Source organism: Suricata suricatta, chromosome 7, assembly GCF_006229205.1.
Source record: "Suricata suricatta isolate VVHF042 chromosome 7, meerkat_22Aug2017_6uvM2_HiC, whole genome shotgun sequence".
NCBI lineage: Eukaryota > Metazoa > Chordata > Mammalia > Carnivora > Herpestidae > Suricata > Suricata suricatta.
Window position 1 is genome coordinate 663,006 of NC_043706.1, and position 19,148 is coordinate 682,153.

General features: G+C 41.9%; 1 protein-coding gene across 1 annotated transcript; it reads right to left on the reverse strand.

Annotated features, from left to right (window-relative positions):
- Positions 1 to 1,716: 1,716 nt before the first annotated feature.
- Positions 1,717 to 2,664, reverse strand: LOC115296437 (olfactory receptor 11A1). The gene has a single exon (XM_029944895.1). It carries the CDS (start codon positions 2,662 to 2,664, stop codon positions 1,717 to 1,719), a length of 948 nt encoding a protein of 315 aa, XP_029800755.1.
- Between the last annotated feature and the right edge of the window lie 16,484 nt (positions 2,665 to 19,148).

A 19,148-nucleotide genomic window follows, 5' to 3' on the forward strand; every position in this document is an offset into this window, starting at 1 on the left:
AGGCACCCTGTATCAGTGTTTTGAAGACTCCCAACAAACAAAAGTCAAGGACCAGATGGCTTCACAGAGCAATTCTACCAAACACATCACTCATTATCAGGGAAATACAACCCAAAACCACAATGAGAAACCACTTCACACCTATCAGAAAGGCTAAAATGAACAACTCAGAAAACAACAGATGTTGGTGAGGACACAGAGAAAGGGGAGCCCTCTTACACTATTGGTGGGAATGCAGACTGGTGAAGCCACTGTGGGACACATTATGGAGGTTCCTCAAAAAGTTAGAAATAGAACTACCTTATGACCCAGAAATTGCACCACTACATATTTACCAAAAGAGTGAGAAAACGCCAGTTCAAAGAATACATGCACCCCTATTTTTATTGCAGCATCATTTACAATAGTCAAATTATGAGAGTGGCCCAAGTGTCCATCAACTGATTAATAGATAGAGAAAATGTGATATATATACACAATGGAATGTTACTCAGCAATAAAAAGTATGAAATCTTGCCATTTGCAATGACAAGGATGAAGGTAGAGAGCATAATGCTAAGCAAAATAAGTCAGTTAGAGAAAGACAAATACCATATGAGTTCACTCGTCTGTGTAATTTAAGAAACAAACAAGCTCCTGAGGAAAGAGAGAGGCGAACCACTAAACAGACACTTAACTTTAGAGAGCAGACCGATGTCACCAGAAGAGATGCAGGTGGGGGAATGGGCAAAATAGGTGGTGGGTATTAAGGAGTGCACGTGTTATGATGAGCACCAGGTGTTACATGGAAGTATCGAATCACTTTATTTTACTCCTGAAACTAATATTGCATGGTATGGTAACTCTATGGAATTAAAATTAAGACTTAATTTAAAAATGTCGTTACCAGTCATGGAGCACACTAAATATTTGTATGTGGAATATGTACTTACACAATGCACACATCTGAAAGTTGCTCTCAAATCCTGCAGAAAAAAAGGAGCTATAAGGCATTGAAATAGGGCTGGCAAATGTAGATACTAAAGCTGGATTATGGTTACATGGAGTTATTAGAATTTTCTCACTACTTTCATTTATACTTGAAATTTTCTGCAAAAAAAAAAAGTAAATGCATTTATCTTTAAATGTTAAAAAATATTATATATCCTGAGATTGGGCAGTTTCAGTCCTAAGGGTTTATTGTAGGAAATCTGGATGTAAACTAGGTTTGCACGGTGAAAGAACTGTATACAAGTAAAAAAATCCCACAATCGATGATTAAACAAATCACATTAACCACACTAAAACCCCAGAATAATGAATAAGTACATACTTGTTGAAATAGAAAGATGTTTAAGATGTAGTGCCCAGGGAAAAACCAGATTACAAAGTATTACAGCCCAAGTTGTTTTATACACACACACACACACACACACACACACACACACACACACATATTACAAGTAGCCAATATTTCTAGGTCTGCTTTCTGTTGCTGTTCTGTATGTCTGTTTTCTATATCAAATATTCGTAGCCTATTTTAAAAAAGAATAACAAAAGATATAAGTAAATTTTAAGTTAGCACTTGAAATCTGTGCTCATTTTTAGAGTAACTATAGAACATTTTCCAGAGGGAAAGACCAAAATAGAACAAAGTTCTCATTCCCCAACCAGTCCTAAAGGACACCCCAACGGAGACATGCAAAGTCCAAATAAAATCCTCACCACCATTCTCCCTCAACTGAGTGTTTCGGTGAGCTTGACATACAGAAGTCTCCACAACGCGTGATGGACTTCCTTGTTCCTCAGGGTGTAGATCACAGGGTTGAGAAGAGGGGTGACCACGGTATACAGCAGGGCAAAGACCTTGGAGAGGAGCTGGGAGCGGATGGCAGAGGGTGCGACATACAAGACCATGAGGGTTCCGTAGAAGGTGGACACCACCGCCAGGTGGGACGAGCAGGTGGAGAATGCCTTCTGCCTCAGGGCCCCAGCAGGGACTCTGAGCACAGCTACCACGATACGGGCATAGGATGTCAGAATCAGCCCGAAGGGGACAGTGAGGCAGACCACAGAGAGAATGAATGTTGTCATCTGGGCCACACTGGGATCTGAGCAGGCCAGGCCCACCAAGGGCATGAAGTCACAGTAAAAGTGGTCAATGTGGTTAGGGCCACAGAACCTCAGCTGGCCCATTAAAGCCACAACCAGTCCATCCACCATGAAGCCAGAGAGCCAAGCTGTGACCACCAGCCCCAAGCAGCCTCTGGGTCCCATCAGGACTGGGTAGCGGAGTGGGTAGCAGATTGCCAAGTAGCGATCATAGGCCATGACAGCCAGCATGAAGCACTCAGCCGTGGCTAGAGAACCGAAGATAAAGAACTGCAGCAAGCAACCAGCCACAGAGATGGCCGCCTCCTGCAAGAAGCCCTCCAGCATTTTGGGCATGACTGTGGAGGTGTAGAGGATCTCCAGGAAGGACAGGTTAGCCAGGAAGAAGTACATGGGTGTGTGGAGCCTGCGTGAGCTAATCACCGCCACAATGATCAGCACGTTTCCCGTGACGATAGACACATAGACAACCGTGAGCACAATAAAGAAAAGGAGACGCAGCTCAGCTACGTCATGGAAACCAAGGAGGACAAACTCAGTGATAGTTTGGTTTTCTAGAGTGACCGTTTCCATGGGGCTTGTCCACGCTCCTGCCTGGCAGAGATTAAGACAGAGATTTCAGTGCATCTCTGTCTCCAACACCAGCTCTGAGGTGAGGAAGGCTATAACGGGAAAAATGAGGGTGAGTCTCCACCGCAAAGTCCCTCGCACGTCCTGGACCTGTCCCCCTGTAGTGGCTTCCTCCTGCAACCCTGTTCCCCTGACCGTTCTTAACCATGTGTGCTCCTCACAGCTCAGAGAGTTTATCCAAACACAAGTGCCATCTTCAGGGCCCTGTACCCTATTAATTCAACCCCGTATTTCTGTGACACAGCCGGCCACACGGCCCTCCTCCTCAACAACAGACTAATACCCTCCAAATGCCTGTGAGACACTCCCTGCCCTCAGCTCAAAATAGCACGATCAGACACAAATTCCCATTTCCTTCCCAGCCACAACCAACTGGGCAGGTGAGTGGTGTGAAATTCTGCTTTGATCCCAAGCTTACCATACTGTCATTTCAGCTGACTGCCCTCTACCATCCCAGCCTCCTCAGGAAATCCCACTGGTTGTTCCTTGGGAAGTCTTTACACATCCCTCCTCCCCACCCACCAGTTTCACAGCCTCTTCGTGGCTCTTAGCAGTTACCTCTGTGGGGCCTTCTTGTCCCCAGTTTCCTCTCTCTTTTGTCAAAACATCTTCTTTAGATTCTGGTTTCATCAAGTCATTCAAGATTTTACAGGGGAAATGTGATAAGTGTGGGAACAGAAGAATCAAATGCAGCGGGAGTGGAGGGAGCGAGAGTTCTGTCAGGGACGATGGCTGGAGGCTGGGTCTCTAAGGACGGGGAGGAGCTGGCCAGGCAGCAGGTGATGAGGATTCTCAGTCGAAGAAGAAAACCACTCCACACACTCAGCAGCTCTCCACCTGGCGGAGAAAATGGCCACATCGGCAAATAATTGCAATACACTAAATGGGAGCCTATGAATCCAGCCGGTAAGAAACCCCCCCAGGAGGAGATAACCCTGGACTGATGCGACGGAGAACGGAAGGTATAGCGTGAGCATTTCAGATAAAAGGAAAATGAAGAGTCGAAACAGCACACAATGTGAGGAGGGGAAGAGGGGTCAGGGAGAATGTAGCCAAGGGCAATTAGAAGAAATTCACTTCTCAAGCAGCTTTAGGATTGAGGCACGGAGTGTGGAAGGTAGGGATGGAGAGCTGGGCCCGGACTGGAGCACGGGGGTCCTGTCCTGTCACAAGATGCCGGACTTAATCCTGACGGTAGCAAGGCACACGGGGTGACCTGGTCCACTGGCACCTGGCTGGTACTGAGGAGGCAGGCCCAAGGTTGCTGGAGTGGGGGAAGGACGATTCCAAATCACAGCGGCAGCCTGGGGAGCCCGTGCACTGCCCTGGGGGGACCACTGATTGTCCTGTTATCTGCATTCTCTCCTCCGTGGGAAGACCGCCAGTCCATCTATCACAGAGATTGGGATTCGTATCTACCCTCAACAAAGTTCCCAACAAAGATGAAGGCTCAGTAAACACCGATGTTTAAGACCACCTGTCCCACAACCAGAGCCCACATGAAATGACCAGGGCGTTCCGTGCTCCATGGACTCAGGAACCCAGAGGCTGGTAGTGTCTATTCCCTACGCTCTATGTCAGTGCTCCTCCTTGGGATCCAAATTTGGCTTTCTTCTGGACCCCCTGTAGCCCCTAGATGGTTTATGTGTCTCAAACCCACTCTGAGGCTGGGGTTCTTTCTTTACCACTGCTCTCTCAGAAGGAGAAGTAAGCGTGAAAACCAGGCCAGAACCTCCAGTAATGAAGAGCTCCCCACCGCCACAGGAATCAGGCCAGAACTGGAACACACTGACTCAGCCACTTATCCCTACAGTGAAGCAGACCTGCATTCTTACAGGTCTTTCCCAGGGCGGCATTGAGCTGGATGAAACCAGAAAGAGGTGGAGACAGGACAGCACGCTGAGGACAAACATAAAGTTAATGATTTTGCTGTGAAGCTAATGCATACCTGTCACAACCCATATCATGACTGTGTCCAAAGGAACAAGGTGTTATTTTCCTCCGGCTGCATGGGAAACGCCGTTTCAGGGACGGCAGAGCGAGCTGCTGACGTGTGAGTACAGGAGAGTGAAGCAGCCGCAGCCTCAGAGGCACACGTCCCTGGGCGGCCACCTCTAGGGCACCACGGAGACCTCGATCCTGGCAAAACCAAGCCCCCCCCCCAAACACGATAGGAGAAAAGCAAACATGTCACAGTGTCCTGGGACACCACAGAACAAACGCTAAACAATGGTGACTTACACAGAGGTGGTTAGACCATGAAGACAAAGGGTGAGATGTGATCACTAAGGGAAGCTCAGGGGATGAACCATTTCGAGAAGAGGCCACGGTGCTGTGACCCACCTACACATGAGCTAGTCACCTGGACCCAGAGAAAACCTCCACTTTCCATCCACAGGGGAGCACCTAATTTAAATAAATGTGGATGTCACAGAATCCGTTGGGAGCATTCCTGGAAACAAGGATGTATCCTAGCTCCCAAACCAGATTGTTCTCAGGACTGTTTTAAAAGCTCATTCAGGGGCGCGTGGGTGACTCAGCCAGTTAAGCATCCGTCTTGGGCTCAGGTCACGATCTCACAGTCCATGGGTTCGAGCCCCACATCGTGCTCTGTGCTGACAACTCAGAGCCTGGAGCCTGTTTTGGATTCTGTGTCTCCCTCTCTCTCTGTCCCTCCCCCACTCATGCTCTGTCTCTGTCTCAAAAATAAATAAACTATAAAAAAATGTTAAAGTTAATTCAGGTGAAAATGAGCTTTATGTCTTAAGAGAACCCTGGCTTCCAGACCACCATGTTCCAGTCCTGTTTTTCAAGGAGTTATGGGAGCAGGGATGCAAGCAGAAAGCCAAGGGGTGTGGGTGTGCAAGGGGCCACCTGCAGGAGAGGTCACAGCCCCCCAGAAGCAGAGGGGCCACTGAGCAGGGAAGTAGCTCAATTTTGTGTTCAAAGACTGCTTTCTAACTGGGAGGGAAATGAATATAGTGCAAAACATCTACTGTTTTTCTGAAAAACACCCAACCACAGACTCAACCCTGTACAGATAAAAGTCCTAACAGGAGTCCTCAGTTAAAACTATCACCATTTACAGAAATGCAAGCTGAGTTTTAATTTATCTTTAGAAAATGACGAAATTTTGTCTTCATGTACTTTTTAAAATTTTTTTTGTTTTTATTTTATTTTGAGAGAGAGAGAGCAAGCAGGGGAGGGGCAGAGAGACACAGAATTGGAAGCAGGCTCCAGGCTTTGAGCTGTCAGCACAGAGCCGGATGCGGGGCTCGAACCCACAGACTGTGAGATCATGACCTGAGCTGAAGTCGGACGCGTAACCAACCAGGCGCCCTGTCCTATATATTATAATGTGTGCTAACCATTTATTTTTATAAATGGAAAATAAACAGTAAATAAATTTTAATTTAGTTTGAATTTTTAATTTGTTAACTCTATTTAATCCTCTTTGGCATTCACTCAATAAAGTAGAAAATACACTTAAAATTTTAAAAAAATAGCGTGATTTAGGGCATATCTCAGTTGCTATCCTGCCGGAAAGAGGATAAATTTCCATTGTGAATGAAACTGGGGTGAAGACCGGGGTCCCCCTCCAGGAGACCAAGAAGCGAGCTGGGTGGACAGGGGAGACTAAAACCTGCCTTTCAAGGTCCCAAAGACAAAAGTTGCAACAACAGGATTCTGGAGAAAGACGGTGGGATTTCCTTAAAGACCTCTGAAAAATACACTTCTTGATTCTCTGGGTTAATGGAAATGTCTTATTGGATAGTGTAGGAAACTGCAATTCCTAACCAATTCTTAAGCTTTCTTAAAGGATCTGTGAACCAAGCTGCAAAGAATTCTTAAAAAAAAACAAAAAAAAAAAACAAAAAAAAACAAAGCACTCACCTGAAATGCAATCCTACAGGAAACCGGTGAGGAGGAGGACACCGCTAAGATGCGCTGGGGACCTGGGGACAGGGTGCTTCCCGCCCTGGGCTCTTTCCCTCCCACTGTCCTGCCACCAGGAGCTCAAGCTAAAGCCAAGAAGGACTCTGATTGGGACCAGCTCCTGGATCACACCCTCTCCCCTCTCCATCCCCTATGCCAGGTCCCCCATCTGTCCCTCCTTTACCACAGGAGCTGACAATGCCTGAGGGGAGAGCCCTTGAGAGCCAATTATGGATTTTCTGGAGAACAGCCCTAAAGGAACGCCAAAGACCAGCCTCCTGAGACACTAGTCTCTTTCCAGAGGAGACACGCAAGCTGTTGGTGGGAACCGAACCAGGAATCCCCGGGGGCATTGATGGTCTCCCCACAGCAGCTCCCCATGCCCAGGCTGTTCCACAGAACTCCTCATGAAATTCCCCCGAGTTCTCCATGGCATCCGGCACCTGTCCACCAGCTCCCAACAGCTCCCGAACCAGTCCTCCCTCTCTCCCTCTCCCAGGTCACCTCCAGGCCAGTCATCCCAGACAGCTGACCCCTGAACAGATGCAGGGGTCAGAGGCACCCACCCCCATGCAGCCCAAAATCCATATACACTTTGACCCTCCCAAAATTCAGCTACTATTAGCCCACGGCTGACTGGAAGCCTCACCAATAACATAATCTATTAGTACATATTCTGCATGTTATATGTAATATATGCGGTGTTCTTACAATATGAAAATGCTATTAAAATCATAATGAAGAGAAAATACATGTGCAGGCCTGTGCTTAGTTTAATTTAAAAAAAAGCTGCATATAAATGGATCCATGCTGTTCAAGAGTCAACTGTGTTTCAGGAGAGACAATCCTTAGGAAGTGTTTCCTGCAGATCAAAGCCAAGCTTGGGCCTGCTTTCTGGAGAGAATTTCGCATGTCGCTACCAAGTAATGTCCAAACACAAGAGTCCTGCAACCCATCTAAGGGTGACCTTGCTTCAGGCGTATGCACCCCATGCTTGCTGACTACGCCCTTTGGTCTGTAGCAGAAATAACCCACTTGCCTGGAGATTTGCAGACCACTGACCTTGAGGAGTGAAGGATGAGACTTTCCCAGAGGATAAGGCCTGACTGCATGGGAAAACAGCTGCGGGGGTGCCAGCGAGTCTGTTCAGGGTCATGTCCACCCGTGACAACCCACCTGGCCACCTGCTCTTACCACATGCGGCCCCTTCCTCCTCCTTTAATGTCTCCAGCTCCTGTGGGACTAGGAAGATGATCTTTGAGACATTAGTTCAACATCTTCCCAGGTTACTGGCTTCCTGAGTAAAGAAATCTTTCCTTTGCCACCAACTCATCTCCAAGTATTGATTTTTGAACAGTGAGCAGCCGATCGGAGTGGGGAACCAGTTCTCGGTCAGTAACACAAAGGTTACATGGCATTTCAATATCCTCTGTGTGGGATGCCAGCTGATACATCTACTGGTCTGTAAGCAGTACACACCCATGAGGTATATAGATGTTATTGACCTTAAACATCACCAGCTAAAATGGGTTTATTTGGGATGAGTGGAGAATTGCAATTCAGGACATGCAAGCCACCACATTTTGAAGTCTCAAGACCTAGGAGAGTTCTCCACACCCAAGAACGTGGGACGTGGACCCAGACAAACCTGAATTCAGTCAGGACTCCAACTTTTATCCCCACAAAACACAGACTTATACGGGTCTTGTTGTAAGGTCTGGGTTCAGGAACACCCCTTGTGTTGGGTATTTTATAACTCTCCCATAAATGCCCATATGCTGTATATTTCTCATGCTGTTTTCATAGTTGACTTATGGGACACTAATCATCATGAACAAAACAAGTTGGACATAATCCAAACCGAAGGAAGTTCATGATTGTTGACAGTCATTTCAGGACCCTGACTTCCAACAAATGTGCTCCAAGGATGAAGCTGATAGGGAAACATCACTTCAGACAGGAGTCAAGTTTACCGTGGAGAGTCTGAATCTTCTTATTCACAGAGATATTTCACAAATATTTTTGTCAAAATAATCTCTCTTGTCTTGTTGAGGCCCCAGTTCCAGGCTATAATCCCATGTGGGAAGAAAGATCATTTGTGGTGTAGATGTGGCTATTGCTAGTCATCATCCTGATAAGAGAGTAATCCTGGGTCAGAAAATGTGGCCTCCAAAATGAGGTGTAATATTAGCAGGAAGAGTGTGGTTCTCCCTTCTGTGGTGTGCTGGAGTCAGCTGGCCCAGCGTGGGAGACGTGTAAAGGCCATGAGAAGTCACAGGAGATGTGGTATCTCCACCCTTGGACAGGCGAGTTGCCATGAACAAGGACATTCAGGCACATGGGAGGCAGTGTGGCAGCAAATATTATCAGCACCATATTTAGCTCTTATTAAACTATGGCTACAACAGATTCTCCTGTATCTACAACTTGATCTGAGCTGCACAAAGGAGGATTCTGAAGTGGCCTGTTTCCCTGGGTGAGGCCAGCAGTCAGTTTCCCACAGCTGGAGTGGGGAAGGAGAGGCCCGCCATGCAGAGAATGTCTATGCAGAGGGAGGCAGTCAGCACTGTCACAGAGCAGGATGGGAAGGCACGGGGACCGGGCAGGAAGGACCAGAGAAGCCCAGTCCTGAACACACCTTACCAACTCTCAGAATAGACTATCAGGCAGTTCAGGGGTGCTATTATCAGGCTTAAGCTTGACCACTTATATCATTGTTGTTCTGGTCACATACACACCCCACTTTGCATCAGTAATTCCACTTGGAGAAGAAGTGCACATTCCCATAGGCCCCAGGTCCCTAGGATATTTCACAAGCCAGAGCTCAGTACCATCGCCCCGTCCCTGGTACCTCATACAACTTATATCCAAGGAGCTTTAAACAAGTGTCTCATGGACCTAACTCGAAATACGGTCTCATCCCATATCTTCCAAGGCTTCTTGAGGACTAGCAATTCAGTTGCTTTTTTTTTTTTAATTTATTTCTTGGGGCACCTGGGTGGCTCAGTTGGTTGAGAGTCTGACTTCAGCTCAGGTCATGATCTCACGGTTTGGGAACCTAAGCCCCATGTCAGCTCAGTGCTGACAGCTCAGAGCCTGGAGGCTACTTCAGATTCTGTGTCTGCCCCACCCAGAATCATGCTCTGTCTCTCAATGACAAATAAATGTTTAAAAAAAATTAAGTTTATTTCTTTACTTTGAGGTGGGGGAGAGGGCAGAGAGTGAGAGAGAATCCCAAGTAGGCCCCACACCGTCAGTGCGGAGTCTGATAAGGGGCCCAAACTTATGAACCACAAGATCATGACCCAAGCCAAAATCAAGAGTTGGACGCTCAATCGACTGAACCACCCAGGGGCCCCTGAAAATCTATTTAAAAGCCATATTAATCATAAATTTGATTAACATGGAATAGTTAAAAGACATGCAAGTTTATAAATGAGAAATAAGTCATAAACCACATATATAGAAAATATTTATTATTATTATTTATTACACTTGGTAAAACTCTAAACATATATTTAAAAATGTAGAGGAAATGGATGGGGCACCTGAGTGGCTCAGTTAGTTGAGCGTCTGACTTCGGCTCAGGTCATGATCTTGCCATTCCCAAGTTCGAGCGCCACGTCAGACACTGTGCTGACAGCTCAGAGCCTGGAACGTGTTTCAGATCTTGTGCCTTCTTTCTATCTCTGCCCTCTCTCAGTCATACTCTGTCTCTCTCTTTCTCTGTCACAAATAAACATTAAAAAAAGAAAGAAAGAAAATATAGAGGCAATGGATAACTTTCTACATTGTTATATCTGTATAACAGTACAATTTCTGATGAACTGTAACTAGAAAATTTGAACAAGGATCCTGGAAAAGTTAAGTCAATCTCAACTGGGAAGATGAAGATCTATCAATAATAATAATAATAATAATAATAATACAGCACTAAGAACAGAAAGCTTCAGAGTTAGTTAAGCATTAAAAATAGATAAATTATTTACATTAACTTAAGGCATAGAAAAAGAAAATTCCATAATTGATTCTATAAAGTCAATATCACCTATATGTGCAAACCTGATAAAGATTTTTTTTTAATTTTTAATGTTTATTTACCTTTGAGAGAGACAGAGACACAGAGAGCAGGGGAGGGGCAGAGAGAGAGGGAGACACAGAATCTGAAGCAGTTCCAGGCTCTGAGCTGTCAGCACAGAGCCCAATGCAGGGCTCGAACTCATGAACCATGAGATCATGACCTGAGCTGAAGTCAGACACATAACCAACTGAGCCACCCAGGCCCCCAAGCTTGTTTTAATATACATAAATCTCACTTATGAACATATAAAATGTTTGTAAGTTTAGAAGTTAAATGTTTATAAAATAAAATGTTTATTGAAAAAACTAGCAGGGTATCAAAAGAATGCATCATGACTAAATAAATTCAGGATATCAAAAAACTTTCCACATAAGAATTACATCAACAAAGAAGAGTGCCATATGATATCAATGGATGTAAGAAAACTCATTAGACAAAATTCACAGGTCAGGTCGCTTATCTAATAAAATCTTGAAGTCCAATAGCAAGGAGAGTAGTCTCCAGAATGATGATGAGGTTATTGACCTAAAAATGTGAATCTAAATGGTCAAATGCTAAATGATATTTCCATTACAATTGGACTTCTTGCCAACAACTACTACCAATATTACCAATTTTGCCATAGAAGTTCAACAAAGGCTGTAAGAAAAAGATAATCAGTATAATATTTGGAGAAAATATAAACTTAGTTGTAGTCTGATACTATTATTTTTCACTGGATTTTATAATTAGAAAGACTAAAGGTTTATTGAAAATGCTAGAATTAAGTGACTTTGGCAGATGTTTGAATGTAAGATAAATATCAAACTAACTGCGCTGTGCTTTTCCTTAGCAACCAGTCAGAAATGAAACTGAGGGAGAATAACATTCCAATTTCAAAGGAAAACATTGAAAATTTAAGGAACAGTAAAACACTCATCTAAAAAATACTGTGAAATTATTAAAGTCCATTTGGACAAATGGAAAGATATGCTATGTTCCTAAAGACAACACTTAATACAACAGAAATATAAGTCCTCCAAAATTAATACATAAATTTAATATAAAAAAATCCCAAGTCAAATACTTTAAAATTGGATAAAATGAGAGTTAAATTTGTCTAGAGTACTGTTCTCATGAAATTCAAGAGGACTGTACAAAAGATAACAGAGGGAGAGGAGAGTTTGACATAACAGATGATATGGTATACTACACATTTACATAGTCTATGGAAGACTCACTTTAGATTTAAAGATGCATCTGAGCTGAAAGTGAAGGAATGAGAAAGACACTTCACAAGAATGGTAATCAAAAGAAAATTAATGTGGCTACATTTATATCAGACAATATAGACTTGAAGTCAAAAACTGTCTCAAGAGACAAAGGCCATTATATAATGATGAAAGGGTCAGATCAATAGGAAAATGTAACAATTATAAATATATTTGCACCCAGTATCAGAGCACCTAAATATATCAAGCAAATATTGACAGATCTGAAGGGAGAAATAGGCAATAATACAATAATAGTCAGGGGTTTAATTACACTACTTTCAACAATGGATAAGTTGGGGCACCTGGGTGACTCAGTTAAGCATCCAACTTCAGCTTAGGTCATGATCTCATAGTTCATGAGTTTGAGCCCCACGTGGGGTTCTGTGCTGACAGCCCGGAGCCTGGAGCCTCCTTTGGATTTTGTCTCTCTCTCTCTCTCTCTCTCTCTCTCTCTCTCTCTCTCTCTCTCCCTGCCCCTTCCCCATGCACACTCTGTCTCTCTCTCTCTCAAAAGTAAATAAACATTTTTAAAATTTTAAGGAAAACAAGGAATAAGTCACTCAGACAGCAAATCAGTAAGGAAACACTGGACTTGAACTATACTGTAGACCAAATGGACTAACGAACACATACAGAACATTGTATTTAATAGCAGAAGAATATGCATCCACCCCAAGTGCACATGGAACATTCTCTAATATAGATTCCACTATAGATAAAAACAAGTGTTAACAAATTTAAGAAAATTTAAAACTTTTTTTAATGTTTGTTTATTTTTGAGAGAGAGAGACAGAGTGCAAGCAGGAGAGGGGCAGAGAGAGAGGAAGACACAGAATCAAAAGCAGACTCCAGTCTCTGAGCTGTCAGCACAGAGCCCATCACAGGGCTCAAACCCACAAACCATGAGATCAGGACCCAAGCTGAAGTCAGATGCTGAACTGACTGAGCCACCTAGGTTCCCCTAAACTTAAGATTTGAATAATTTCAAGGATTTTTCTCACCATAATATAATGAAACTGGAAATGAAAAAAGAGCAAGAAAAATAGAAAAAAATCACAAACACAGAGAGACTAAAAAAATTTTTTTTAAGTAGGCTCTACACCCAGTGCAAGACTTGAACTCACAACCCCCAGATGAAAAATCACATGCTCCACCACCTGAGCCAGCAGGCACCCCTAAAAAGCACAATTTTAACAACATGAGGTCAAAGAGGAAACCGAAAGGGAACTTAAAAAGTATCTTAAGACAAATGAAAAAGGAAATACAACATGCCAAAACATAACTAATGCAGGAAAAGCCATAGTAAGAGGGAAATTCATAGCAATAAACATCTATATTAAATAAAGAACAAAGAGCTCAAACAAGCAAACCATAAGAAACTAGAAAACGCACAAACTAAGCCCAAATTTAGCAGAATTCCGGACATAATAAAGATTAGAACATAAATAAATCAAACTAAGAATTTTTAGCAACACAGAGAGGGCACATGTTGGGAGGAGCACTGGGTGTTATATGGAAACCAACTTGACAATAAACTATAAAAGAAAAAAAAGAAAAAGAAAAATTAAAAAAAAGAATTTTAGCAAAAGAAGTTTTCAATAAAACTAATAAGTGGTTTTTTGAAAACATAAAATCAACAAGCCTTTATTTAGAAAAAATAAAAAAGGAAAGAGGGCAGACTCAATCAGAAATTAAAGAAGAGACATTACAATGGATGCCACAGGAAAGAAAAAAGAATCATAAGGAAATATTATGGATAAGTATATGCCAACAACCTGGATAATCTAGAAGTCATGAATAAATTCCTAGAAAGATCTAGCCTGCCAAAACGTAATCAAGAAAAACCTGAAGCCTGAAAAAAACCAATAACCAATAAGGAGATTGGAACAGTAATCAAAAACATCCTGACAGAGAAAAGGTCGGGACTGATTGGACTCATAGGTAAATTCTACCATTCAAAGAAGAATTAAACCAATCCTGTTTAAACTCTTTCAAAAAATAGAAGAGAGAAAATTCTAAACTTATTTTATGAGACCAGCTCTACCATAATACCAAAACCAGAAAGACACTAACAGGAAAAGCATAGACCAACGTCACTGATGAACATAAATGCAAAAATCCTCAACAAAACACGGGTAAACCAAATTCAACAGCACACTAAAAGGATCTTGCCAAGTAAGATTCATCCCTGAGATGCAAGGAAGTTTCAACATACACAAATTAATCAAGGTGATTCACCACATAAACAAATGAAAGAAAAAGAAACCACATGATCATCTCAATAGATGCAGAAAATATTTTTGAAAAAAATTCAGCATCCATTCGTGATTAAAACTGAATATAGGGGAACCTGGGTGGCTCGGTCAGTTCAGCTCAGGTCATGATCCCAGGGTCATAGGATCAAGCCCGTGTCAGGCTCTGCATTGAGCACGGAGTCAGCCTAGGAGTCTGTCTCTCTGGCTCTCTGTCTCTGTCTCTGTCTCTGTCTCTCTCCCTGCCTCCCTCCATCTCTCTCTCTCTCTCTCTCTGCAACTCTCCCACCCTGCCTAAAAAATAATAACTTTATTTTTTTAATGTTAATTTTTGAGAGAGAGCATGAGCAAGGGAGGGGAAGGGGGGGGGGCGGAGAGAGAATCTGAAGCAGGCTCCAGGCTCTGAACTATCAGCTCAGAGCTGGACGCAGAGCTTGAACCCATGCACCACAAAATCACAACCTGAGCCAAAGCTGGACGCTTAACCAACTGAGCCACCCAGGCACCCCAAAAATAAAAACTTTTTAAAAATCAACAAAACAGATATAGAAGGAACATACTTCAACATAATTAAGATGACAATAGTAGTAATAAAGGCTATATATGAAAAACCCATGGCTGGCATCATAATCAACTGTGAAAAACTGAAAACCTTTCCTCTAAGATCTGGAACAAGGCAAGGATGCCCATTCTCACCACTTCATTTAAACACAGAAATGGAAGTCATGGCCAGAGCAATTAAACAAGAAAAAGAGATACAAATCCATAAGAAAGTAGTTATCTCTGCAGATGACGTGATTGTATGTACAGAAAAGCCTAAAGATAACCTGTTAGAACTAACACACGAATAAAGGTGCAGTAGACAAAACCACTATACAAAACTCAGTTAGGTTTTTATACATAAACAATGACTCCCTGAAAGGAAATAAGAAAATAATCACACTTAAAATAACATCAGAAAGAAAAATACTGAGGGATAAATTTAACCCAGGAGGGGAAATATCTGTACAATAAAAATTATAAAACACTGAAAGAAATTATAAAAAGACATGAATAAAAGGAAAGTCATGCTGAGTCCATGGACTGGAATGATTAACTATCGAAATGTACATCCAACCCAAAGTGATAATCAAATTCAGTGCAATTCCTATCAAAATTCCAATGGCTTTTGTCACAGACAAAGAAAAAACAATTCCAAATTCCATATGGAACCAAAAAAGACCCTAAATAGCTAAAGCAATCTTGAGCAAGAACAAAATTGGACACATAACACGTTTTGATTTCAAAATATAGTTCAAAGCTACCATAACCTAAACAGTACGGTATTTGCAAAGAAACAGACATAGACCAATGGAAAAGAATAGAGAGCCTCAAAACGAACCCACACCTATATGGCCAACTAATTTTTGACAAACGCACTAAGAACATATGATGGGAAAAGACAGTCTCTATAATAAAGCGTGTTGAAAAGTTTGATATGCATATATGCATGGAAGGAAAGAGGGAAGGAAGGGAGAAAGAGGGAAAGAGAAAAATAAGAAAAATGAAGAAAGGAAGGAAGAAAGGAAGGAAGGAAGGGGGGAGGGAAGGAAAGGAAAAAGAAATTGGACCCTTATCTTATACAACATAGAAAAAACTTAAAATGATTAAAGACTTAACTGTATGACCTGACATAGTCTCAACAACGATCTTTTTGGATTTAACAATCAAAAGCACAGGCAACAAAAGCAAAAATTCACAAATGGGACTATATCAAACTAAAAAGCGCTTGCACACAAAATAATCAAAATGAAAATGCAACCTACGGAATAGGAGAAAATATTTGCAAATAATATATCAGATAAGGAGTTAATTTCCAAAATATGTAAAGAAGCCATACAATACAATAGCATAAAACAACCTGATTATAAAAACAAGCATAGGATCAGAATGGCATTTTTTCCCAGAAAGGACCAACAGATGCCTAACAGGTAGGTGCTCAATATCACAAATCATGGGAAAATGCACATCAAAACCACTGTGAGATGTTAGCTACACCTGCTAGGACGCTGTTATCAAAAAGACAAAAGTAACAAGTGTTGGTGAGGATGTGGAGCAAAGCAAACTCTTACAGATGGTCAGTGGGAATGTAAACTGGTGGAGCTATTGTGGAAAATGGTGTGAAGGTTTCTCAAAAATTAACAATAAACTCATATGATCTAGCCATCCCACTTCCGGATATACATCCAAACAAAATGAAAACAGGATCTCAAAGAGATATCTGCATTCCCATGTTCACTGCAGTATTATTCATAGTTGTTGAGATAAGGAAACTGCCTACGTGTGAAGAGATGAATGCATATATACTTTTATGTAGTACCTTAAGTGTGTACTATGTGTGTATATATAATAGAATATTGTTCAGCCTTAAAAAAGGAATTGCTGCCATTTGTCACAACATGGATGAACTTGGAGGACCTTGTGCTAAGCTAAATAGGCAAACTAAGACAGACAAATATGCATGATTTATGTGATGTGGAGACAGGAATAGTCAAACTCATAGAAGCAGAAAGTAGAGCAGTGGCCTCCAGGGGCTGGGGGAGGGAGGGGGGGAGATGCTGGCCAACACAAGGCGAGTGTGCTCCAGAGCCCTGGGGTGTGACACTGTAACTACAGCTAACAACACCGTATTTTGTACTTGAAATTTGCTGAAGGGTAGATTTTAAGTGTTCTCACAGCAAGAAAGGAAAGATGCTAATTATGTGAGGTAATGGATATGTTAAGTAGCTTGATTGTGATGATTATTTCATAATTTACATTTATATGAAGTCATCACCTTATATCCCCTAAATACATACAATTTTTATGGGTCAATAATATTGCAAAGTTCTACAGGGAAAAGAACTATTAAAAAAAAGAAAATGTGAATTGGTACCATTTTTAAAAAGTATATAAATATCTACTTAAGCTAAAAAAGTACATGTGTTCTTCGGGGCGCCTGGGTGGTGACTCAGTTGGTTGAGCATCTGACTCCTGGTTAATACTCAAGTGAGGACCTTATAGTCCAGGGTCGGGCTCTGCGCTGGGTGTGGAGCCAGGTTAAGATTCTTGAAATCTCCCTCCCCTCTCTCCCAAAATAAATAAATAAACTTTAAAAAAATATATATGCATACATAAAAATCGATACATATAAGGTATTTGTTGAAGCATTATTTATAATAGGTAATCACAGTGAATGATCAATAGGGAAATGAAATAATATGAAGTAGATAAATGCATACATACATTTACAAGAGTTCAAGAGACTCAGAAGAGTTCCTATAGGGTGTTACTAAGGAAGAAATTGGAAATGCAAACAGTATATAAAACAACTTCATATTTTTGTTAAAAAAAAAAAAAACCAAAACATTTGTGTGAAGGGATCGAGCAGAGAAGATACGTAAAAGTCGGAAAGAGAGCTGCCTTAGAGGGAGGCTGGGAGAAGGGAGGAGCCCTTGAAAACTAGATGGAAATGAGAAAACAGCATTTAAAGATGTTTGTGTGTACACGTGTGTTCGCCTTTATATATCAAAGATCTGTGTGTTCACATTTAGGTATCAAAATGAAAAAGAAATGGTTTTAAAAGATTGTAGCATTTTAGTCTATAAAAGCAGAAGCTATAACATAATAGCACAACTAAGATCAAATATATTTTGCATAAATAGGCATACATGGGCTGCACTCACCCAGTGGAAGAAAAGATTTTAGATGGGATCACGAAACAAAACTCAGTTCTCTTTAAAAGAGACAGATCTAAAAGAAAGTGATTCATCAAGACTGGAAATTTTTAAATGATCAGAAGTACACTAGGCAAACAAAATAACAAAAATCACAGGAGTCATTGTCAGATGACATTACTTCACATATATAAAAAATATTAAATGGCAGAAAAATATTAAACGGCATTCATAATGCTAGTGGATAAAATTTATAATGAACACAGAGCAAAGATAAATATTTACGTACCAAATAATAAGTATCAACATTCATAAGGCAAAATGCATAGGAAACACAAGAAGTAAATCATCAAGTTTCCAAGTCTTCTGAGGCTGTGGAATAGCCAAATACAATCTATGTATCTAATTCATAATAGGAGTAGAGCCACCGAGAAATATGTATTTGATACAGGGCTCTGTGTCCCTCTGTGCGGGTGCTCAGGAGACACTGGCACCCATGACCATGTTATCTCACACAGACAACTAACTCTCAGACAGACAGAGAGGGAGTGCAGGAAATGGGAAGAAAGGAAGGAAGGAGGAAAGTGTAGATGTCAAGTCATCTCGGAGAAGACTGTGGGTCATCGCGCCCAGAGCAGAGCCCCCGTAAGTGACAGTAAACCACCCCTACCAAGCAAGGGGGGTGTTGGATTGCCCGTAGTCACAGGAGCACATGATCATATTCTCCAAAACTGAAGCCGCAGGAGCAGTGCATGCCTCCCCATGGGACAAGAGCCAGGGGGGAGTGACAGGGACAGACATCCAAAGGAGCAGGTGACAGTCTCCACACACACCTGCATTCGCCTGTTTGGGCGAGCCACTCAAAGAAGCATGACACTTTGCCTTAAATACTGAGCTGTGCTTAAATATCACACTGCGGGACCTTAACGTTGATACAGTAATACAAAATTGTCCCAGTTGTTCCAAGTCTTTTAAGGCTGTTTTTCTTTGTTTTGTTTTGTTACCCACGACCCAATAAGGATCCTGAATTCTATTTTATTGTCATGTTTGTTAGTCTTCAATATAGAACAGTATCCAGTCCACCTGTCTTGTCCTTCACAGACATTGGTATTTTTGAAGCACCTGTCAGTTGTCTGTGGAAGGTGCCACAGTCTGGGTCACAGTCTGATGGTTTCCTTATAATTATACTCAAGGTAAACATCTTCACAAA